The 25,470-nt window shown below is 37.1% G+C and overlaps 2 protein-coding genes and 1 long non-coding RNA gene across 4 annotated transcripts; all 3 read right to left on the bottom strand.

Moving 5' to 3' along the window:
* Positions 1 to 215: 215 nt before the first annotated feature.
* Positions 216 to 803, bottom strand: LOC109154688 (acidic leucine-rich nuclear phosphoprotein 32 family member A-like). Its single transcript, XM_019302422.1, has one exon. It carries the CDS (start codon positions 801 to 803, stop codon positions 216 to 218), a length of 588 nt encoding a protein of 195 aa, XP_019157967.1.
* A 9,229-nt stretch (positions 804 to 10,032) lies between these two features.
* LOC109154642 (RING-H2 finger protein ATL46-like) lies at positions 10,033 to 11,858 on the bottom strand. 2 transcript variants are annotated; one of them, XM_019302378.1, is made up of 2 exons: positions 11,597 to 11,858; positions 10,033 to 11,030 (listed from the first exon to the last, which is right to left on the bottom strand). In XM_019302378.1, exon 2 carries the CDS (start codon positions 11,021 to 11,023, stop codon positions 10,109 to 10,111), a length of 915 nt encoding a protein of 304 aa, XP_019157923.1. In that variant the 5' UTR covers positions 11,024 to 11,030; positions 11,597 to 11,858; the 3' UTR covers positions 10,033 to 10,108. The 2 variants fall into 2 exon arrangements, with proteins under 2 accessions (XP_019157923.1, XP_019157922.1); XM_019302377.1 differs by having other exon boundaries at positions 10,033 to 11,858.
* Positions 11,859 to 22,341: 10,483 nt separating this feature from the next.
* Positions 22,342 to 24,066, bottom strand: LOC109154643. The gene is made up of 2 exons (XR_002049750.1): positions 23,397 to 24,066; positions 22,342 to 22,690 (listed from the first exon to the last, which is right to left on the bottom strand). It is a non-coding gene; the product is annotated as an uncharacterized LOC109154643 (long non-coding RNA).
* Between the last annotated feature and the right edge of the window lie 1,404 nt (positions 24,067 to 25,470).

The raw sequence follows: 25,470 nt of genomic DNA on the forward strand, positions 1-25,470 counted from the left end.
CAGTTATCAAAAAAGGAACTGAACAAAACTTCAGTCTAGATAGATCATCCAAAATTCCAGTGAACAAATTCCAGTCCAGATCCAAAATTCCAGTGAACAAACTCCAGTCCAGATATCCAGTGAGCAAACTCTAGTCCAGATCCAAAATTCCAGTGAACAAACTCCAGTCTAGATAGATATCATCACTCCCCCTTTTTTGCTAAAGTTTGTGAATGCTAGGTAGATGTTTCACCATGTTCTGCCTGACCATCTTCTTCTTCATTATCTTCTTCTTCATTCTCTTCTTCATCGTTTTCCTGATCTCCTTCTTCATTTTCAGTCTTTTCTTCTTCATCATCATCACTGTTTTCTTCATTTCTTTCAGTTTTTAGAGCTTTCAACCATTGTAGAACTTCAACTTTTTCTTCTTTGATTTCCATGTGTTTTCGTAACAATTGTTTTTCTGCGTCATCCAATTCTTTTGACCTTTTCTCAAAGTACTTGATCAAGGTTTGTTGGTCAGTTGGATTATCAGTTGGAAAAGAGGCTTTGAGATAATTTTGATGACTCCCCTTCTTCAGTTTTTTGGTTGTGTTTATGGTCTTGACTTGTGTTTTTGGTCCATGTGTCTTCAGCCCTTGCTTGGATAGAATAGCGTGGATCAGATTTGGAAAAAAGAGCGAAGCCTTTGACTCACTACTTTCTGCCAAGTTTGTGATCTGTGAATACACAATATTTCCAATGTTGACCTGGATTCCCTTTCCTATTTTGTACAGTAGCTCTGCCAAACTCCTTTTGACTGTTGTTTCGTGTAGAGAGGGCATCCAATTCACAAGAGCAATTGTAGTATCGCATACTTGCTTGTTAGCGAGGCAGCTTTGATTTTGTTTTTATCAAAATTCACGTTCCCAGCTGTAAGTTCTTGGATGACCTATTCATTCTCTAGTTGAATATTCTGTTCTTCACTGGGTGTTCCTAGTTGAGCATTGATGATTTCTGGAGTGAAATCATAAAATTCTCCCCTTAGATATGCCTTTTCATACATAGGGTTGTTGGGAGATGATGTGCCTTTGGTGAGATTGCAGTTGAATTCTTTCACAACCTGTTCTTCATAAGGGTCAATATTGATGACTGATCCTAAGAGGTTGGTTTTTGTTAACACCTCAGTGATTTGTTCACAATTTTCCAGCCTGTCTAGTATTAAAAACTTTTGACTTATGACCTTTTTATCCATGATTTTGTTCCATTCTTTGGCATTTTCTTTTGTCAAGAATCTTGGACTATAAGGCTTTGGTAGTTTTGACAGGTCAGCATCACTAACTACCTTTTGTTTCCCTTTATCTTTAGTAGGTAATTTCTTTTTCTCAGTATCTCTAAGGACTTTCTGTTTTCCTTTTTCCTTTGCAGTCAATTTCCTTTTCTTCTTTTCTGAGACTTCTTCACTATATTCTGTTTCCTCTCTTAAATCATCATGAGTCCAATCTTGTTCTTCTTCTATAATTTTTTCTTTTTGCTTCTTTGTTTTACTCTGTCTTGGGGGTGGGGGGGGGGGGGTATGTTAGGAGTTCTTCGGGGAGGTCTAGCAGAAATTGAAAAGTCATTGGGCCGTTTTGCTCTGGGGTCTGCCCCTTCGTAGGGGTTAGCCCTCTTCCGTTTTCTCCGTTCTTTGTCGGACAGAGTGGGTGGAGGTGAGGGGTCTACAGCGTGTTGTTCGCCTTCTTCTTGCGTAAAATTTGCATTTTCCCTCGATTCATCCTCAATGGATGGAGAAATCGTAAGATCTCCATGTAAATCAACTGTAAAATTACCTGGATTAGGGTTTTGACAATCTTGAATTTCTTCGAATGGAACTTGCGAGATGGGAACCGGGTCCATGATGATGGTGGTTGTGTCCTCTTCTTCGATGCATACCGGGTTTGATGGAACTCCGGTGCCGGCGTGCTGTGAGGTGGTTCCTCTCCGAGGTAATTTTCCTTGCCTTTGATTTCTCGTTCTCACCATTGTTGCTTTGTCGTTGGGTGTTGAGGATGATCGTGGAAGCGATTGTGGGTGAGAGATTGCAATCGGGTGTGCCCGATATGTTATTAGATTTGGGGATTTCTAGAAGTGGACTGGGTTCTGGGCTTTTCAGAGGTGGACCGGGTATGGGCCTTTTGAAGGAGGATCAATGCGATTTTCTTAAAGATGACGGTATGGATTATGCTTAAAAAATATAGTAGGTTTTTTTTTTATTATTATTATTTTTTTATTTTAATAAAATGACCCATGTATTTGTTCATAAAATACACCGTCCCAATTTGGCTCTTAGTTTTGCATATCTATTTCCATCAAGTGCCTTTGTTAGTATATCTGCAAGTTGATTTTCTGTGTTGATATGTGTGAGATTGATAATTTTGTTTCGACTAACTCTCTTATAAAATGACGTCTGATGTCGATGTGTTTTGTTCTGGAGTGTTGTACTGGGTTTTTGGAGATGTCTATTGCACTTTTGTTATCACAGTGTATGGTCATAGTTGTCTGATGTATTCCATAATCTTCTAGCATCTGTTTCATCCAAAGTAGTTGTGTGCAACAGCTTCCGGCTGCAATGTATTCTGCCTCTGCTGTTGATAATGATATAAAGCTTTGTTTTTTGCTTATCCAAGATACGAGATTTGTTCCTAGAAAGAAACAACCTCCTGAGGTGCTTTTTCTGTCATCTACGTTTCCTGCCCAATCGGCATCACAATAGGCTGATAAGTGATGATTGGTGTCGAAGGAATACCAAAACCTAATTCGGTGGTTCCTTTAACATATTTAATGACTCCTTTTACTGCTTTTAAATGTTGTTCAGTAGGATTTGCTTGATATCGTGCGCATATTCCTACTCCAAAGCTTAAATCTGGTCTACTAGCAGTTAGATATAGTAGTCCTCCTATCATACTTCGATATAAAGTTTGCTCAACTTTTTTTCCTTCTATATCTTTTGAGATTTTTTCTGTTGTTGGAACTGGTGTTCTGACAACTTTGCTTTCTTCTAGTCCGAATCTCTTAACTAGGTTTTTTGCATATTTGCTTTGTGATATAAAGATCCCACTGTCTTGTTGTTTGATTTGTAGACCTAGAAAGTATGTTAGTTCTCCAACCATGCTCATCTCAAATTCTCCTTCCATGTTAGTGATGAATTGGTTTTTGTGGTCCTCAAGTGTTGAGCCAAATACTATGTCATCAACATAGATTTGGGCAATGACTATGCCTTGACCATAGTGTTTGACGAATAGAGTTTTGTCCACGCTACCTCTTTTGTAGCCCTTTTTGACTAGGAATTCAGTGAGAGTTCGTACCAAGCCCGTGGTGCTTGTTTTAGTCCATATAGTGCTTTGTTGAGTTTAAAAACACTTTGTGGAAAATGGGGGTTTTCAAACCCTTTTGGTTGAGCAACATAGACTTCTTCTTTTAGATATCCATTTAAGAATGCCGTTTTCACGTCCATTTGGTAGAGTTTTATCTTGAGTATGCAGGCTACTGCTATGAGAAGCCTAATTGATTCTATTCTGGCTACTGGGGCAAATGTTTCCTCAAAATCTGTTCCTTCAACTTGGGTGTATCCTTGTGCTACTAGTCGGGCTTTGTTTCGTATAATGTTCCCTTGTTCGTCTGTTTTATTTTTGTAGATCCATTTTGTCCCTATGATATTGGCATTCTCTGGTTTGGTGACTAACTGCCAGACGTTGTTTCTTTCAAATTTTTGTAACTCCTCATGCATGGCTCCCACCCAAAATTCATCTTTTAAGGCTTCCGTGATGTTTTTGGGTTCAATTTTTGAGGTGTAGCAGTAGTCATAGTCTCCTTCTTCCATTTTCTGATAGTCTCGTTTCTTTCCTCTTCTTATTCCTTCATTTAGTCCTCCTATAATGTTTTCTATTGGATGATTTTTCTGTACCCTGGTCTCATTAGTGAGGATTTCTTCTTTTTCTCCAGGGTTATCGGCTTCTTCTTTCTCTGTTGAGTCTGTTTTAGATTTCTGATTTTGCGATGTTGGAACTGTTGTTTCAACAACAGTTACCTCTTCACCATTGGTAGAGGGATCTTCTGTTGTTGTGTCATTGACCACAACATTGATAGATTCCATTACTGTGTCTGTCCTAAGGTTAAATACTCGATATGCCCTACTGTTTGAGGAGTATCCTAGGAAAATCCCTTCATCTCCTTTAATGTCAAATTTTCCCAATGGTTCTCTATCTTTTAGAATATAGCATTTACTTCCAAACACATGTGTGTGTTTTAGATTTGGTGTTTTTTCTTTCCAGATTTGATATGGTGTCATGTTGGTTTCTTTTCGTATGAACACTCGATTTATCAAGTAGCATGTTGTATTAGCTGCTTCTGCCCAGAATTTTGATGGAAGTCTTTTGTGATTTAGGAGAACCCTTGCCATTTCTTGGATAGTTCGATTTTTCCGTTCGACTACTCCATTTTGTTGGGGTGTTTTTGGTGCGGAGAACTCATGATGGATCCCATTTTCTGCGCAGTATTCCTTGAATTTTGAGTTCTCGAACTCCCTTCCATGATCACTTCTTAGACGAATGATTTTTCCTATTCTTCCGTCTTTTTCATTCTAAATTTTGATAATGAGAGTTTTGAATATTGTGAATGCTTCAGATTTTTCTCTAAGAAAATTCACCCATGTGAATCGTGAAAAGTCATCGACTGTTACATAGACATATCTCTTCCCTCCTATGCTTTCTGTTTGGGTTGGCCCAAATAGGTCCATGTGGAGTAGTTCTAAGATTCTAGAAGTGTGTATTCCTGAGCTTCTTTTGTGGGCTGTTCGTGTTATTTTATTTTCAAGACATGCATCACATTTTTTGTTTTCGTCTATGTCGAGTATTGGAACTCCTCGATAGACTCCTTTCTTTAAACCCTTTTTCATGTCATGAAAGTTTATGTGGCCCATCCGTTGGTGCCATAATTGTGTTTGATTGACGGTTGTCTGTAGGCAAGTTAGATCACCGTCCCATGTGTAGCATTTATTTGTGGATTTTCTTCCGATCATAACACATTCACGATTTTGATTGAGAACGTTGCAACTATTTTTTGAAAATTCCACTTTAAGTTCATCTTCACATAGTTGACTTATACTGATCAAGTTTGCTTTTAATCCTTGCACTAGGAATACTTTTGACAGTTTTGGTAGCCCATGTACGTTCAAAGTTCCTCTTGCAACAATTCTTCCTTTTCCTCCGTCTCCAAAGGTAACATATCCTTCCTTTTCATATTGTATGTTCGCTAAATTTTCTGGATTTCCAGTCATATGCCTTGAGCATCCGCTGTCAAAATACCATATATCTTGCTCTTTGTTTGTTTTGGAGGTATATGCAACATTTTGGTCTTCTCTTACCCAGATTTTCTTATTATTATTTATGTTCTGTGTTGGCCACAGTCTGTTATTTTGTCTGTAGTAAAGGTCGTTCTGTCTCTTGTAGCAGTGTGCTTTGATGTGTCCTAGTTTGTGGCAATAGTAGCACCTTATTCTTCTTCGGTGTCGGAAGTGCTGTTGCGACACTTCCTGTATCTCGGTTTGGTGATTCTCACTGGTGTCTGTGCTTGGAGTCCTGGGTCTTTCGATGAGCTCCTTGATTTTTTGTAGTAGTTTAGCTTCTTTGTTTTTGAAGTCTAACAATTCTTTTTGAGCTTCTTCGTATTGTTTCTCAATTCGTTCCTTTTCATTTGTTAAATAATGATTATCTTCCATGAGTTCCAAATTTTTCTTGATGATCTGCTCCCACTTCGCATTTAGTTGAGTGTATGCCTCTAGTAACTCTTGCATGTCATCACTATTGTTGTCTTCATGGCTAGCAGTGAAGGCTACGAAGTTTGTGTTGATGTCATCTTCTTCACTATCTGAGTCATCGCTCAGAGTTGTTATATATGTTTTATTTTTCCTTTTCAAGTATGTGGCACATTCTGATTGAATGTGTCCAAAGCCTTTGCATTCATAGCATTGTATCCCTTCTATAATTGTATTATCTCTTCGTTTTGGATTGGATGGTTTTTGATTGACTATAGAATTTCCTTGATTGTTTGAGGAATTTTTATTCCTGGACTTGTTAAACTTTTTGAGAACTCTATTAAAATTCTTTGTCAATAGTGCAATTGACTGTTCCATGGTTTCTGAATCAGTTTCTGAGTTCCCTTCTTGTTTGGACTGTAATGCTATTCCTTTGCCATTGTTTTTCTGATTTTGTAGCATCTCAAGTTCATAGATTTGAAGATTTCCCATTAGATCACTGAGTCTGTATGTATTCAGATCTTTATTTTCTTGAATAGCGGTGACTTTCATTAGGAATCTTCCAGGTAGCGAGCGTAGTACCTTTTTGACGATCCTATGTTCGGGTATAGGTTCGCCTAGATTGAATGCATCTCCAGTTATACTTAAAACTCTGGCACTGAATTGGGTGATGCTTTCTTCTTCTTCCATTTTCAGATTTTCAAATTCTGTTTGTATCATTTGTAGCTTAGATTGTCTTACAGTTGAGTTCCCCTCATGATGATCGCATAATATACTCCACGCAGTTTTGGCTATGCGAGTTGATGCAATTAGTTTGAATGTGTCTTCGCTTACAGCTCCATATATTGCATTCATAGCCTTTGAGTTGAAGTCATATTCAGTTCTCTCTTCTTCACTCCATTCAATTCTAGGTTTTGCATTCCCTTTGTCATCGACTGGAGTTTTCCATTCGTTTTCTATTGCATTCCAGACGCCTTCTCCTTGTGTTAAAATGTATATCTGCATTCGAGCTTTCCAGTAGGAGAAGTTTGTGCCAAGTAGAGCCGGTGGTCTATTGTTTGAAAGACCTTCTCTTGGGAATTCCATTTGGATCCTGCTAGTAACTTGAGCAGACCCGCTCTGATACCAATTGAAATTAATATAGACGTTGGATTCGGTAGTGTTGAAACTGGCGTTGTGACACAATTAATTTATAACGCAGTTTGGGCAAACAACCGTAAACTGCGAGGCACTTCTCAAATTGAGAATTTGCCTAAATCCACTGAAAACTTGATATTTAAAGTACACTTGTTTTAGGGAATGGGGATTACACAATATGATATCCTATCAAACTATTGTGACCTAAACACTTGTACTACTTTTCAAGGGAGTTTGGGTATCTCTTCTCAATGATTCTCGTGCTCACAGTTAGGTGTTGAAAGCGTGAGGTCTTGTGATTGAGAGTGGCTTCTTTTATAGGATCAATATAGCCTTATTTTGAGTATGAATAGATTATTAATCCTAATCATATTTGGATTATGATATCTTCTATGATTGGGACATGATTTTTGCCACTAATGTTTTGACAATTCATTTTAGAGTCAACAGTTTAAAATGAGATCACCACAAATCTCCCCCCGCCACTTCTCACTGATCCCACCACCATCACCTCCTCCATCATGAGGACCAGAGAGATCTCCAGAGGAAATTTTTTTTAAAAAATGGAAAGGGAAATTTTATGATTAGAAACACGCCAAAATGTATGTAAGTTGGTTGATAAATACAGTTTATATGGTTAATAATTGAAAAAATTTACCCGCATGGGCAGCTCAACTGGTCATAGAGGTGAAATTTTGGAAGAATGACCAGGGATCGAGACTCACCAGCGGCAGTGTGGGAGTAAAGGTCTAACGTCTAACCTCTGTAGTTCATGTTCAGTTGAGTTACTATGATTAACATCCTCCCAAATGCTCAAATTAGACAGCAAGACCAAATGGGTACAAATTACATAATTATGCACCTAATTTGAAATATTAATATTCAAGGACCAAATGTGATACAAATTACATAGTCATGCACCTAATTTGATACACACATAATTTTTGAATATTTGTATTTTAAATTAGGTGCATGACTATGTAATTCGTATCATATTTGTTCTTATATTCTAATTTTCTGACCAAGTTTACGGTCAATTATTATCAGAATTTCAACCAAAAAAATTAGACAAGGTGAAATTTTTTCTTAATAATTACAAGTTAATTAGACACTACTAGGATTGTTGATAATCGTGACACAACGTTGTACTTGTCAGCCTCACTCTCAATCAGTGTCAAATGCAAGTTGTTAAGGTTTTTCTTTCTAAATAATATTTTTTCATCCTCTCTATATTTATGCCAAATAATTACTTCAGAATTTCAATAATTGACATGAGCATTGTTAAGTCTCCAATTTTTTTTAGGAATAGGGTTCAAATTGGCCACTGAATTTAACTTGAAAATGTAATTAGGCCACTGAATGAAAAAAAAAAAGTACAATTAGGCCATTGAACACTCCAAATATATGCAATTTCACATGATAGCAGGTTACCTGCTTACGTGGCAGCTGAGTTGACATTTTTAATAATTTTTAATAATAAATTAAAAAAAAACAACGGGGTGGCCGTTTTATTTTTATTTTATTTTTCATTTTAAAAAATTTATTATTAAAATTTATTAAAAATGCCAACTTAGCTGCCACGTAAGTAAGTAACCTGCTAAAATTGATGGTAATCTGTTATCCGGTGAAATTGCATACATTTGGAATGTTCATGGCCTAATTGCACGATTTTGGAGTATTCAATGGCTTAATTGCATTTTTTTTTTTCGTACAGTGACATAATTGCATTTTCAAGTTACGTTCAGTGGCCAATTTGAACCTTATTCCTTTTTTTTATAAGGTGATAGGTGTTAGTCCCTCACCAAAAGAAACTGTTAAAGTTGTGAAAAATCTGTAGGCAAATTATTGAAATTTGTAAATATTTTAGTTTTCAACGATTTTACCTAAAATTCATAAGTATTTAAGACTAAATCTATAGATATTTTGTCGTTTTCTTGTACTGATAGAAACAAAACTGTAATTTGCAATTCTAAACTATTACAAATTTCGTTAACCGGTCAAGAAACCAACACGATCATCTCATGTAAAAAAAATTGAATTAATCATGTTCACATAAACAATAGAGAGATTGAAATCAATATTTCATATAAATATATATAAAAACTATTTTACCTTTTTCTTTTTATTAAAAAAATTGTTCTTTTGGGGTTGGAGTGGGCTGTGGGGTAGGTGAGGAGGGGGGGGGGAGGGTCTAGAAACTGATCAGAAGAACTCCAAAGCTTCACAGATAGCAAGATGGGAATCACCTTTGGAGTTTGGGAACTGTGTCTAATCTTTGGGAATATCAAACCTAATTATTTTTTTTTTGGGAAAGAAAAAAAATAGGTTTGATATTCCCAAAGTTTTATGTTCTTAATTATTTTATGTTCTTATTTCATCTTGAGATTGCAGCACACGTGTTTTCTAAGCTCAATTGAATCCAGGGAATTAAAGAATTCATCAAGAAAACAGCATAGATCTACCATTTTTCAAATCAAAATTACCCGGCTCCGATCACCCGAGTCAAAATGGCGAGAGATTCACACTTGTAACCACAAAATCACGAGTTCGAATCTTTGTCCACTTAATTTGAACCGATCAACTATAGATAACCTAGACTGATTTACTTCTTTGTGGTCCTTTACCGACTAAGGTCACAAGACGGGATTTACTTGCACTCAAAAGGGTATTGGGGTTTCCCTCGTCATCCAAAATTACCCGGCCCCACCCCCAACCCTAGCTCACCCACAGACAAAAGAAAAAGCAAAGAAAAGTACACTCTGTGCATATGAGTAAAAAAGATAAAGTGATACAGAAGTGTGGCCAAAAAGAAGTAACCATCATTCCTAGTATATTGCACTGAAAAGAAGAGAAAGTGCAAACTAGATTAAGTTCAGAAATCTATTTTTTATTTTAGCTAAATGTAAAGAAATTATGTTTTTTTTTTTTTTCCTAATTGGTTCATTTTCATGAAAATAAATAGGGGGCGGGGACCTCAGTCCACACACTCTGCTCTGAAAGGCAACCCAAACCTCTAAAAATAGCATGAGCCACCGAATTAGCGGAGCGTCTAATATAAGTGACCTTAACAGATTCGAAATTATTCATAAGCGAAACACAATCTCTAACAAGAACACTTCTATACGTTAAATCAAAATGCTTTGTCGTAATAGAAAGATTTCTGGAAATTGAATAATTAAATGAAGTTAATATCTGAAATTACAAAAGGAAAAAAATCTTTATTCATGGGGCTTCAAGTCTATGAGTCCAAGGCAAAGTTGTAGTATTAATTGAAGTAGAAATGTGAGTATTTGCAGAAGTGGGGAATTTGTCCTTCTTGGACCACAACCATATCTTTGAAACAGAGAAGCTCTCACCTTTACTTCTCATGTTAATAATCTTCTTCCCATCACTATCCGCCTCACTTGGGAAATTCCCATTCTGCCCTCCACCCCTCCCCCTCCCCGCCTTGAGCTGGCGGTTTCCTCCACCTCCACCACCACCAGGGCCGAGGGTCACTTGTAGCTCAGAATCGCCCACCACATATTGGAAAGAACCCATTGAAAAACACCTTCTTGCATCCAAATTACTATTGCTGGTCTCTCCTATTTCCTTTTCTTGAACCTCAACATTGTTTGTAGTCCTGAATTTCCCGAGCCTCACCGAAAACACCCTCTTCTCGCTCAGAATGGCATTGTCATCTTCCCCGGGCTTAGAACCCGAAGAAACTGTAATCCCAACACTCCCTGTCCCCGAAACCCCATCCTCATCTCGGGAGTCATCGAAATAGAAAACCGGGTTCTCAATGCAGAAATCGGGAGCGAAGAGAATCCCTCTACAAAGCGGGCAAGTCGAGTTCGACAACAACCATGTGTCTATGCAATCAATGTGGAAGGCGTGGCCACACAGGGGCAGCAGTCTCAAGCCGTCTTGATCCGAGAATTCACACAGACACACAGCACAGTCAAAGGGCTCTTTCAAACCCCCCATTATATCCTTGTAGGAGAACACGGGGAGGGCATCGATAAACGCCTGGTCTAAACCCGAGTCGTGGAGATGGAAGAGCTGTTGTAGCTGCCTTTGGACAGCACCAGAGTTTGGGATTTCTTGGGTTGTTCTACTGGATTGGGAGAAAGACAAAGAGGGCCTATGTTTCATCAGGAACCTAAGTACCAAGTGGAGAACACCAGAGATAAAGAATATCACAGCTAGTATAACTATGAAGAAAAGAAGACCTGGGCTGATTTTACTACCAGAAGAGGATGGTGTTGGGGGAGTTGATTCTTTCTGGGAAAAATAAATTGGGAGTGGGTGAACAGAAGGGTTCAAAAGAACATGTTTTTGGTTTAATTGAGGTTGAAGCCAAGGCATTTTAGCACTCTGGGAATCCAGAAGATCATCACTTTGCTCAACTATCTTGAATCAAACAAAATTTTCTTGTTCTTCTTCTACTTCTATTTCTACTAAGTGCCAGTTCCATATATCCAGGATAACAAGAAATTGACCCACATTTCATGGAACTTACAGAAAACCCAATTGAATTCGAGTACTAATATCAAAGAAAAGAAAACAAAAATCAAATCTTGATGCCAGATATGCAATCCAATCTACTATTAAAAAAAAAGGAAGACCCCCCAGCTTGCTTGGATTTCACAGAAAACACAGAATTTCTAGTGTGGGCAATTGAAATTTGAAAAAGAAGAAAGAGTTTTAGTGAAGAATTGTGTTTACCTATCTCACTCCACGCCTTCAAGGCTTCTTGAACTTAGCTATTCCTAGGGGAGCAGATGCTTAATTACTGAAACCCTATTCCCATTGAAGGGGATTTATATCGCTTTTGAGGTGTGGAAGAAAAGAAAAGAAAAAGGGCAGATTGACAGAAAAAGATGTGGAATCGGCTTAAAGAGATAAACAATTTATTCGCAATGGTGTCACGCTCTCGCAACCAGGTGCCTACTGCCTACTGCCTAGGCCAAGTTTTTCCACTTCTTTGCTTTTGTCCTCCCCGGTACGGTACACATAATGCCCTTACTGCTAAATATAGAGTGACTAAATTTCATCTTTATCTATCACTACAATGATATTTTTATTTTGACAAAACTTATGTGAGATCGTCTGACGGATTCTTGTTTATAAAATTATTTTATTGATTATTGTCCGTGAGACGGATCGGGTCAGGTCGAGTCAATATAAAAATGTAATACTTATACTGAAAAATGTAATATTAATCATTTTTTTAAAGAAAAACTGGATTATTAGATTAATAAGAGTCTAGATCCAACACATGAACAATGAAAGAAAACGGGATCACAAAATAGTCCACACAGTCAGGCTTGGACAAAGCCTCCCGAGCAAGCAAATAGGCGACTCTGTTCAAACCGTTTAGCAAACAAAAAGCTAAGCTTATGAATTTTTTTAGCTATTTCCTTAACATCATTAATTATGAGGTTAAAATAGGATAAAAGAGATTGATTGTTGATGTTGATAATCTTTATGCAATCAGTCTCGATTTGTACTTCATCAATGTTGAGAGGTGATTAAGTGTATTTTGGGTGAGTGTGGTTGTGTGAGAGGGTATCTGATGTGGTAAATACAGTGGTTCCTAAAAATTTGTAAGTACAGGGCTCGGATCGTATAGGGAGCATGTTCTAGTCTGCTTGTTGGTTTAAGTCCTTAGACTTAGGTTACGGGACAGTGGGTAAGAGATTTCCGAGCTAAAGATAAGTGTGTAGAAAGTGCCAAAAGTCCCCCTTCTCCACATTTAATGTGGTATTTATAGGAGACGTGAGGACGCACATGCCGGCTCTACGACATGTATAGCACGTGGAGCGCATACACGTGTCGCGGATTCCTGCCCCCTTTGGGTCCACCGTTATTATACTCACCTAAAGGAACTAAGTGTAAAGTTCTGAGTACCACAGGTCGGATGGTCGGCCCGGCCGGAAGTGGTTGGGAGGAAGCAACGAGAAGCCAAGTTCTGCTGGAGAACGATAATATGTTCGGTCTGCGATCTAGGTTGAGTCGATGTGGCAAAAGAGGTCGGTCAAGCTCGAATACGGCTTCACTCGGCGAGTATCCTCGATACTGACCACATACATGGTACGGTGTGATTGGGAATAATCTCCATCGGTATCCTTATACCGGATATCGTTCTCAAGGAATGGCTATAGGAGTTGAGCGTTTTGCTTCTCAAGCACAATGTACTAACACAAAATGGAAATCTTCCTCAATTAAAAGTTTTGAGAATGCAATAGTAAAAACAATTAACAAAAAAACGAGATAACAATAAAGAGAAAAGCATAGGAAAATAGGAACTTGGATTAATTAGGACGAGGTAAATTGAATCAAATCAAGGACAAGAGAAATAGTCAATTGATTAGGTGAAGGTTGTCATATTAACCAAGGGGAAGTCTTTCTCAAGGTCATTCCATACACCCTTAGAGCACTTAAAGATATTCTCATGCCTCATAAATTGCTAATAAGGGGCTTTTTCTCAAAGGCGGAGCTTGGTTGATCAACCCCTTGAGCTTAGATTATATTATCACGATGAGAATTGAATGAATTGTATTGAATAAACTTGATTACAAAGATACAAGATACTTGAATATATATAGTGAGGGAATAACAAGGAGACTAGGATAGGGAGTCATAATCTAACTCAAATACATAGAGTCCTAATACTCCCCCCCCTCAAGCACATGGTAAGCTAGTAACCTGTAGTTTGTCTCTAAGAAAAGAAAATCTAGGGCCAGGTAAAGCTTTAGTAAAGATATCAGCAAGTTGATCTTTGGTTAAAATAAAGTTGACTTGAATATCTCCAGAAGCAACTCTATCTCTAACAAAGTGATAATCAATCTCTACGTGCTGGTACGCGCATGAAAGATAGAATTTGCACACATATATGTAGCACCAAGATTATCACACCATAACTTAGGAACAGGAATACCTGGCACATTGATCTCACGTAACAACGAAATAATCCATATTACTTTAGCACAAACATCTGCTAGAGCTTTATATTCTGCCTCAGTAAAAGATCTAGCAACAATTCTCTGTTTCTTACATACCCAAGACACAAGATTAGATCTAAGAAACACATCATAACCACTAGTAGATTTATTGCCTTCAGGACAACCAGGCCAATCAGAATCAGAAAAAGCAGAAGTTATATAGACATTGACTTTCTTATACGCAAATTGAAATCAATTGTCCCCTTAACGTACCTCAATACATGTTTTAGTTTCTCCCAATGTGATTGTAAGAGCATGCATGTGTTGACAAAGTTGATTTATTGCAAAAGACAAGTCAGGTCTAGTAATCGTGAGGTATTGCAGCGCCCCAGCCATACTCATGTACTGTGTAGGATCATCATAAAAATCTACATTGAAAGGGACAGATTTTGAGACAGAAATGGGAGTAGCTAGAGGCTTGCATTCTGCCATACCTGCTCATTTCAGAAATATCTGTCATGTACTTTTTCTGAGAAAGCATAATTCCATCATCGTATTTAATCGTTTCAATCCCGAGAAAGAAACCAGGTTCACCCAGATCCCTAATCTTAAATGCAGTACATAGTTTAGACAACAAATTATTCACCAAACTTTGATCACTCCCCATCACAAGTATATCGTCAACATAAATCAAAAAATACACAGATGTAGAGTCTTGCGAGTAATGAAAAGAGAGACATCTATCTTTGATGCCTTAAACCCAACCGATAGTAGAAACATGTGTAGGCGATTAAACCAAGCCCTAGGAGCTTGTTTCAATCCATACAAAGAATGTTTTAGCAGACAAACTTGATTAGGGAATTGAGCATCAATATATCCAGGGGGCTGACGCATGTATACAAATTCAGTCAGATTTCCATTCAAGAAAGCATTGTGAACATCAAGCTGCCTAACAACCCAACCAGAGGATATAGTCAAAGATAAAAGTAACCTGACTGTAGTGGGTTTCAGCACTGGACTGAATGTTTCAAAGAAATCCTGACCAGGCACCTGATTAAACCTTTTGCTGCTAACCTTGCCTTGTGTCTTTCAATCGAACCATCAACCTTTCGTTTTGTGCAAAAGACCCACTTACATCCAATAACATTCATATTTGACCTGGAAAGAACAAGGCACCCGGTTTGAGTCTGTAGTAAGGAGCATTGAACTCTTGATCCATTGCGTCACGCCACTAAGGATATTTAACTGCCTGCGTATAGCATGTTGGCTCAGTGGGACAAACCTGTGCAGTTAAAGTTGTAAGAGGAGCTTGAGACTGACTTCTAGTGACCATGACATGGGTGCGAACGTTTGGCCTCGTGGACCGACCTCGAGGACGGCCTCGTGGTCGTAGTGCAGCTACCTCGGGCACGGCCTCAACTGGCGGAGCCGTGTCAGCCAAGCCCGTGTGGTCAGTGGACACGGCTTGGCACGACTGTAGAATCGACTCAGCCCAAGGAAAAGATCCTGAGACCAAAGGTTCTTGCAAAACATTCTTAATAGCAAAAGGAAAAATAGTTTCATCAAACTGCAAATGCCTGCAAACATATATCTTATTAGTCTATAGATCCATGCACCTATATCCCGTAAGAGACTCATGATAACCCAGAAAAACACAGGGAGAAGATCTGTAGGACATTTTATGACGATTATATGGTCTTAAGTGAGGATAACAGATACAGCCAAAGGACACGAAGGAAAGAATATGATGGAGGAGACTTGTGCAACATATGATGAGGACTAGAATTGTTTAAAACATTAGAAGGCATTTTATTAATCAAATAAACAACAGTTTCAAAAGCAAAATACCAAAAACGAGACCGAATAGAGGCATGAGCCATAAGAGTGAGCCCAGTTTCGACAATGTGCCTGTGTTTCCGTTCAACACGCCTATTTTGCTCATGAGTGTATGCACATGACTGCCTATGATTAATGCCTAGTTGCACAAACAAAGAATGTAATTTCTTATATTTAGCTCCTAGATCAGATTGAATGGACTTGATTTTACGATTAAATGAACGCTCAACTAAAGCACGAAATAGATTAAATATGACATAAAGATTGGATTTCTGTTTCATAGGAAAATACCAGGTGTACCAAGAATAATCATCAACAAAGATGACAAAATAACGATAACCATTAGAGGATAGCAAAGGAGCTGGTCCCCAAATGTCAGTGTATATCAAAGCAAGAACATCCGAACTATTAGACTCAACACGTGCCATAGGAAAACGTGCATATTTTCCCAATTGACACGCTAAACATAAACTGTAATTACAACAAATAGTACAACTAGACCCACTAACCGAACAAGACTGAAGAATTTGACTAAGGACACGCTGATGAGGATGACCCAAATGATCATGCCAAACCGAAGCAAAGCACGAGTGGAGATAAATGCGGAAGGAGACGAACTTGGAATAGGTAAAAAGTATAGGCTACCTGAACTACTGCCCCGTAGGAGGATTTCCTTGGTGGTGATATCCTTCACAAGAAAAAAAAAAGAAGGATGAAACTCAAAGAACACATTGTTATCTGTAGCAAAACGTTGAACAAATAATAAAGAGGTAGACAGACTAGGAACATGCAATATATCAGACATCATAAAAGACCTAGAAGGGGTATCAAAAGTAGCATGACCAACACGACTAATAGACAGGCACATACCATCACCGACACGTAAAGTGTCATTATAGTGTACTTCTCCGATGTAAAATGGCAGCTATGTCTGGTGTTTCATGATCTGTGGTTCTAGTGTCCGGAACCCAAGTATGAGAATTTGACGAGGTGTTAGCACCAAAACCATCCTAAAACACCAAATTAGCCCGAGGACCTGGAGCCCCTGAATAACGCAGAATACAAGTGGCTCCCGTGTGATCAAAACCATTACAAATTTGACACTGATCATCAAAATGCCGAAAACAGTTGGCTCCCGTGTGACCGAAAACATTACAAATTTGACACTAATCATTAAAGCGCTGAAAACAATTGGCTCCCGTGTGACCAAAACCATCACAAGTTTGACACAATATTAAAGCCACGTCTACGATGCTGTTGACCCCGATTCTGTCCAAAAGCATGCTATTGCCAATTTGCCATCAATTGTGGTCTCGAAAAAACCACAAAGAAGCGGAGTTGTTACTGGCGCGGCAGGCTGCAACGCTACTCCCCGTCGATTCCGAGCTCGCCATTTGCTTTCCGTTGTCGCCGGACTTAGCTTTTCCAAGTTCATTGTGAAGTGTGAACACGTCTATGATAGTGGAGAATCATATTTGAGGTGATCATGGTATGCATGCCTTTTACGTGCACGCCTTTGACGATGAGGCCTCAACTTATTATGGGAAATTGGGAATTGGAAATGGAATTTTATCAATCATTTTAATTGCTAGTATTCGACCGATGAAGATTTCTAGCCACCTTAAGGAAGTGCGTCAATAATTTTCCAGAGAGAATTTGAGAAACCCTAGCTAACTGATATGGATGAGAACGTAATGAATTGTATTGAATAAACTTGATTACAAAGATACATGATACTAGAATACATATAGTGAGGGAATCACAGGGAGACTAGGATAAGGAGTCATAATCTAACTCAAATACATAGAGTCCTAATAGTCACTACCTAATTGGGACTCAATCCTGTTGATCAACATCTTCCACATTAAGTCTATCTCCCTGACTCAATCAATTCAAGATCACATCTCCAAAAACCTAATTAATCTACCTTCCTATCACACTCCTAATAAATCTACTCACACATGCTAGAAAGAAAAATATCATGGATTCAATAACAAGAGCACAATCCATAACGTTCACAAGATATGGAATCCAATTTAGTAAGCACAAAGTATATTTCAAGAAATGAAAATGAAGAAGAACTTATCTATATTGAATTTGAAATCTTCAATCCTTGATCCAATGTTGCAATTAAAAGTAAATCTAAGTATTGATTGAAAGTTAAATTGAAATTGAAAAGGAATTGCATTAAAAGTGGTGGAAAAGTAAAAGGGAAAAACCACTCCTCAAAGTAGTCTAAAGTGAAAACCTAAGAATAGAAAAAGCTCTTCTAAAGTTTCTAACTTCTCCCTTTTATAGCTCCCCAATACACCTGGGTTTATGAGGCCCGTTACAAGCGTAATGTGTCTCGTACTAGTAGAATTGTGATTTTGATGCTCCCTATTACGTGACGCATTATGAGCACAACGCCCTTTGTAATGGCAAAAATGGCTCGTGGATGCTCCTTTTTACGTAGCCTATTACGAGCGAAATGCAGCTTGTAATAGTAGAACTAATTTTCTAATGTTCTCTGTTACCAACCTTTGTTACGAGCGTAATGACGCTCATAATAACAGGAATGGGCTTTCCAATCCTGAGCATTACAGGCCTTGTTATGAGCGTAACACAACTCGTAATAGCAGACTTTTGCTTCCATCCTATTTTTGCTCCATTTTGTTCAAATTACCTTGATTTGGACATATTTTTACAAATTACAAAAATGCCTCAAAGTTAGTCATTTAACACGGCAAATTATTGTATGGACCATGAATATTGGGTACATTTTTAATATATTAAAAATACATTATTTTTATACTGAAAATACATTATTTTTGTACTGAAAGTACATTATATAAAATAATGTACCCTTAGTATATTAAAAATGTACTTTAAAAAAATGTACTTTACGTACATAAATAATGTACCCTTAGTATATTAAAAATGTACATTTTATTTATGGTCCACACAATTGTGTGGACCATGGTCCATACAATAATGATTGATTTAACACAATTTATCTCATTTTAAAGCATTTTTAGTACAAATAGAACATTTTAATTTCAATCCCAAATTGGCCACTAAATGCCACTCAAAAGTAGTAAAATTTGGCGCTTATCAAGAGAAACCTACAACTATTACCCGAGAGTGTGCATTAGGTAAACCTGCGAATAACGCTTAAAACTTATTAGAAAAATGAAATTAAACCATCAAACAAAAGAGTTCCAAAGAGCCCCTTGAGCTAGAAACAAAATGTAATTATTCCATTTTGACCTATTATACCATGTTATTTGCTTACTTAGCATCCAAATCATCATTCAAACAATTTAGTATAGATTAATGTTACATGGACCAAAACTTTTCACTATTTATGTAGCAATAAATGATTCCTGTTAAATTAATAAATATATTTTATGTTTTCAAAAAAAATAAATATATTTTATTTTAACAAGCGGTGAGTTAAGTCAATTTATAATAATTAATAAATAATAATAATTTTATTGATGGTGAAAATTTTTAGTCCATCTAGCATTATCTTTCAATATAATCATTTTAGTTAAAATTTTGTTTAGGTAATTTTTGAAATAATAATAATCAAAATAAATTCGAATCAAGAACATTTTAGTCCATATCTGCTGGATGAGAACTGTAGGAAACTGTATTAGATGAACTGTAGTTACAACTGTACAGACGAGGGGAATATATACAAGAGGAATCATAGGGAGACTAGAATAGGGAATCATACTGTGACTCAAATACAAGAAACCTAATACTAGTCCTAATACTCCCCCTCAAGCACATGGTATACTTGTAACTTGTAGCTTGTATCTGAGAAAAGAAAATCTAGGACTAGGTAATCCTTTGGTAAATATGTCTGCAAGTTGATCTTTTGTTGGGATGAAACTGACTTGAAGTTCTCCAGCAGCAACTCTATCTCGCCCAAAGTGATAATCTATCTCTGCATGTTTGGTGCGAGCATGAAAGATGTGATTGGAACACATATATGTAGCTCCAAGATTATTAGGAACTGAAATACCTAGACATGGATTTCTCGTAGAAGAGACATGATCCAAATTACCTCAGCACAAATATCTGCTAGAGCTTTATATTCAGTTTCAGTAGAAGATCTAGCAACAGTTCTTTGCTTCTCGTAGACCCATGATACAAGATTAGAACCAAGAAAAACAGCAAAGCCACTTGTGGATTTTCTATCCTCCGGGCAGCCAGGCCAGTCAGAATCAGAGAAGGTATGAATTTCTCTTGAAAATGACTGTCTGACTCGTAGACCAAAAGTAACAGTTCCTTTAGCATACCTTAAAACTCTCTTTAGCTGTTCCCAGTGAGCAACTGTAGGCGCGTGCATGTGTTGACATAACTGATTGATTGCAAAGGAAATATCAGGACACGTACACTACAAGAAAATTGGTCATTAGTGAGAGGTAAATCCGTCACTAAAAGCTCTAAAACCATCATAAAAGACTATTAATGACAGGAAATTTACCGTCGCGACCCGTCGTTATATATTCCGCGGTTAAAAACAATTAATGACGGGATGTGATACCATCACTAGTGAGCATATAGTGATAGTATATTTACCGTCACTAAAATGTACTTTTTGTGACAAAGAATCCCGTCATTAATACAACTATTCACTAACATAATTTCCACTCATCTATTCTTTTAATGATGGAGAATCCCGTCATTAATAATGCCATTTACTAACAAAATTTTCTCTCACTATATTAAAATTTGCCTGTCACTAAATATTATATTTTATTATTAAATATTATATTTTTTCTAATTTTATTTTGTATATATTGTTGATGCATATTAAATATTAATTTTTGTAATACATATTTTTATCATCGTCATTATTCTGTAACTATAGATATTGTACTAGTACAATTTATAATTTTAACAATAATGCAATCAAAGTAAACTCATCAATATATTAAAAGACTTCATCATCACTACCAATCAATATATTAAAAGACTTCATCATCACTACCAAATGAAATGTTTCACACAACTTTGTAAAGACTAAAGGCAAAGAAACTAATTATAGCTAACAAATAGCTATAGTAACGTATCTGTTGGCTATTTTGAAAGGTGAGACTGTACATATAAACATTTATAGTTTAGACAAAAACAGCCCCTGAGCAAAAATGTCCGATATACTTTCAATACGGTGTTAGGTATGCCATTTTTCATCAATAGCTTTGCCACCTGGTAAATAAAAATAGCCAACAAGGATATACTCAGTATAATTGAATAAATAATAATTTGCAACTGTGAGTTATTGAAGTATGTATATATATATATATATGCCACTATGCATATCAAACTGATGCAGTTAAGGACTTCGCCAGGTAACTGTTGTTTTCTTAATATAAAGTTATCAACAAGTTTTGCTGCTTTTTTTTTTTTTTTTTTTTTTTTTTTGTTTTTGTTTTTTCATTCTTTCCAGGAATATGTTATTCACAAACTTCTCAAAATCACATATTTCATTAAAAGAATTTATATATATACCTTGAGATTGAAATGTGGTTCATCAATCACCCCAATTCAGGGAGGTTGTCAACATATTGGTCCCAACTGTAAATGCAAACACTTCAGGTCCTGTAAATCTTAGTCACAAATTAAATTAGATAGTTTTTCACAACTTAATGACATGAAGCTAGTTCCAACACAACATAACAATAACAATTTTAAACTAAAGCATCAATATTCAAGCAAAGGAAAAATTCATTTCATATCAATATAAACAAATGAAGTGAACTTACAACATCCAAAAACACATTGTTGCTATAATAATCAGTAGAAGTTACTTACATTGTAATGCAAAATATAAGAATATTCATAAGGAGGTAATAACCTTTGATACTGCTAATTGCCACGTACGCAGTAATTAAGTAAATACGAGACCAATTAAAGCAAGTAAATGTCTTTATTGATCACGGTGAAGGCCCTAAGTACAATCTACTTGGTTGCTCTGAGTACCGACTGACTGCGGTCGGGATTCTCTAACAACAACCTATCGATCGTCCAAAAGTCTCCCACACTGTAGCTATCGCGGGTATTTATAGCCGCGGCGCCGGAGACACAAATCCGGCCATTCGGCATGCTTCCCACGTAGCCACCATGTGTCGCCGTCCCGGGTGCCCTGCCTGTCAACGCGTGGAGCCGCCACGTGTCCCTCGTCAGCTCTCTCGCCAAAGGGCTACCGCTCGGTGGTCGACACTGCCGCTCGGGCAACTCCTGGTCGGACCTCGACCGGGTTCTTCACAAGAAGCCCGACCTGTTACCTGCAAAGACAAGAAGACAAAGACAAAGGCACACCAACCGGGGTAAAGTTATGCCGGTCGGGATATTCCCTACCAACCTTATAGAGGAGATCTCAATGTCTACTACTGATAGAGAGAGCTCCTGCTCAAATGCAGCAATGTTAAGATGATTTAGAATATAGAAAAAAATATAAAAAGGGAAAAAAAATAAATAAATTTAAAAAGAAAGAGTTTAAAAGAATCACCTTTATCCTTGAGCCTCTATGTACTTCTCAAAACCAGCATTCTAGGACAAAAACGAATATGTACAATATAGATAAGGTAAAAAATAAAAACAAATATTAGAGAGCATTATTCTCTCCATTCTAAGAACCATGTGCAGCATTACCATTCTGAGGTGCTTCACCTGTAGTAAAAGGCATCACAATTGTTTTTTTATTAATCAAATGCATTGCAAACTATTCACTGCATTTCCAAAGGACTTGAACCTTGCCTACCTCCTGTATCGAACAAGATCAAACGCAGCGGGCTGAAGACTAATATCACTTATAGGAATTAGAGACTAGAGAGACATGAAACCAAATACTGAAATACAGTTTCATGCATCAAGAGGAAAATAAAGTACAACATAAAAAATATAATGTTTTCCACAAATAAAACAAGAAGTATACACTGCCATCAAAATTATCTTTAAAAATTAATAACTAAGATATAAAATACCTACATTTTGAGAGTTTGCATCACTCCCCCCACTTGAACCTTCATTTGCACTCTCAGAACTGAAAAACAATATTATTGATGTTGACAAAGGTTTGATATTAACAAATTGTAGGGTTACAGACAGTTTAAACATTAAAAAATGTTAGAAGTGTATTCTCATTTCCATAGGGCATTGCCTGTTAGAATATACTCCATTTGCATATGCTTTTCCAGGTTCATTATTTTTTCCATGTAACCATATTTAAACTGCCAAAGCTTCCCTTAGATCTTTTAATGGGTAACTTCTCCTTCCCCTTAGATGCCTTACTATTCACTTCTACATTGCCCAAAATCATGACTTTTCCCTTTTCTGTTTTGCTATTATATTTCGAAGACACAAACTATAAAACTTCTTTAATGATTGATGATTCAAGCAACCAAGCTTAGCTCACAATTAAAAGCAATGACAGTAAATTTTATCACCACAATGCATTATTATCAAAATTAAGCAACAAAAATTTTGCTTTTCTTTAAAATGCTTCAGAGCTCTTTCAAAAACAACAACATTTGTAATTTTAGAGTTCAAATATCGCATTGGGTCTTTGCAGACTTCCGTCGAACGCTGTAGAGACAGTCGATAAAACCGTTCAATTGAAACATAAAGCAACATTGAAGGACATGAAATTAACAGCCAAACGGTTAAACAATCATATAACAATAGAAAACGTCTTCCTCAAAAAAAAAAATAGAAACTCTCATGAATTACAAAATTACCCACAATTTTACCTTACTCGGCAGTATTGTCGATGAGTAGTGAGTGTACAAGAAAGATTGCTTCGTCTCAAATTAGAGCTCAGCTTGCAATTTGCTGCACACGACACATCAATTCCTGTGTCTTGTGGAATCTATCTAAAAGGATACGAATGTTGCAAGTTCCACAATCGAATACTATATGCTGATAATCATTATGTTAACAATCTCCACAAACACAAAAACTAGAAACAACATTCACAATAACTTAGTAATTTTACAAACATCTACATATATGGTAGCTAGCTAACACCATTAGTTCTACTACTCAAAAACACTGTAAAAATTATATCATTTACACATATATAACAATTAACAAGCTAGCTAAAACCTTTTTAAGGTTGTGAAATTAGGGAAATTAGAGCTGAAACATAATTGGGAAAATTAGGGCAAAAACATAATAAGATTTCAAAATTCAAAACTTAGGCAAACAATTGAATTAAGATTTATGAAAAGGGACCAACTGCCAAAGGGGGTGCGACCGCTCGGCACCAAACGGCGATCGGTGACTAGTAAGAATTAGAGAATGTGAGATTGTGAGAAAAGAACTACAAACCTAAGGCCTGAGGGTGAAGACGGACATGCGACGGTTGAAGATGGAGCTGGGCAGCTGGGAAGCTTGAAGATGAAGCAGGCGACTCCGCGACTGGTTTCTGGTGGCGAGGCAGAGCCGCAGAGGACATAGCAGATGTTAAATGGGTTCATGATAGAGAGGGCGCCCAAAAATAAAAAATTGGAGGGAATTAAATTTTAGTGAAATAATTTTGAAGACATCAATAGTGAGAGTAATAATATCTTTTGTATCAATAGTGAGAGTATATTTTAAAAATAAGTATAAAATTAAATTTCGTCACTAAAGCATAAACTTTTAGCTAGATTAATTTTTAATCCTCACAAAAACTATGCAAATAATGCATTTAGTGAGGGGATTTTCTACCCGTCGCTAAATTTTTGTCATTAAAAATTGTTTTTCTTGTAGTGGTAATAGTTAAATACTGTAAAGCTCCAGCTAAACTCCTATATTGTGTGTGATCATCATGTAAAACTGCAGTGATGGGTGCGAGTTTTGACGTGGAAATAGGAGTAGACAAAAGTTTGCATTCTGCCATTCCAGCACGTTTTAGAATGTCATGCATGTATCTCTGTTTCCCAAGAAAAAAACCTGGTTCACCAAGATATCTAATCTTAAAGGTAGTAGAGAGTTCCAAAACTAGCTGAACAACTAGATTCGTATCGCTTTCCATCATAAGTATATCATCCACATAAACTAACAGATATACACAATCAGATCCCCGTGAGTAGTTAAATAAGGACACATCTGTTTTTTATGTCTGAAAACCAATAGATAGTAGAAAGGTATGAAAATGATTAAACCAGGCTCGAGGTGCCTGTTTTAATCCATAAAGTGACCTTTTTAATAAGCAGACATGATTTGGATAGTAAGCATCAATATACCCAGGTGGTTGCTTCACATACACAGTTTCAGAGAGATTCCATTCAAGAAAGCATTATGAACATCCAATTGCTTAATAGTCCACCCAGATGATAAAACCAGAGAAAGAAGTAACATGACTGTAGTTGGTTTTACTACTGGAATGAAAGTATCAAAGAAGTCCTGACCTGGCACCTGATTAAATTCTTTTGCTATGAGTCTTGCTTTATGTCTTTCAATGGAGCCATCTGCTTTTTGTTTTGTACGAAAAACCCACTTACACCCAATAATGTTCATACCTGGCTAAGATGGCACAAGGTGCCATGTCTGATTTTGTAGAAGGGAATTAAATTCTTGATCCATTGCTTCACGTCATTCTGAGTATTTAACTGCCTGAGTGTAACAAGTAGAATCCGAAGGACAGACCTGAACTGTTAAAACTGAAGGGGGAGCCTGAGAACGGCTCCTAGTGTGCATCTCGTGAGTCCGAACTGTGGACTTAATGATTTTCCCCCGAGGACGTCCGTGATGACGCTTAGCCGGTTGGTCTGTCTGCTCATGTGGCTCGTGCTCGAGCGAGCCAGGTGGGTCGCCGGCGTCGTGTGGTGGTGGAGGCGG

Source organism: Ipomoea nil, unplaced genomic scaffold (genome assembly GCF_001879475.1).
Source record: "Ipomoea nil cultivar Tokyo-kokei standard unplaced genomic scaffold, Asagao_1.1 scaffold2653, whole genome shotgun sequence".
NCBI lineage: Eukaryota > Viridiplantae > Streptophyta > Magnoliopsida > Solanales > Convolvulaceae > Ipomoea > Ipomoea nil.

Bases quoted from the DNA above. Each gene is read 5' to 3' on its own strand.
- LOC109154688 (XM_019302422.1), bottom strand. From the start codon at position 803: ATGCCCTCTCTACACGAAACAACAGTCAAAAGGAGTTTGGCAGAGCTA.
- LOC109154642 (XM_019302377.1), bottom strand. From the start codon at position 11,236: ATGCCTTGGCTTCAACCTCAATTAAACCAAAAACATGTTCTTTTGAAC.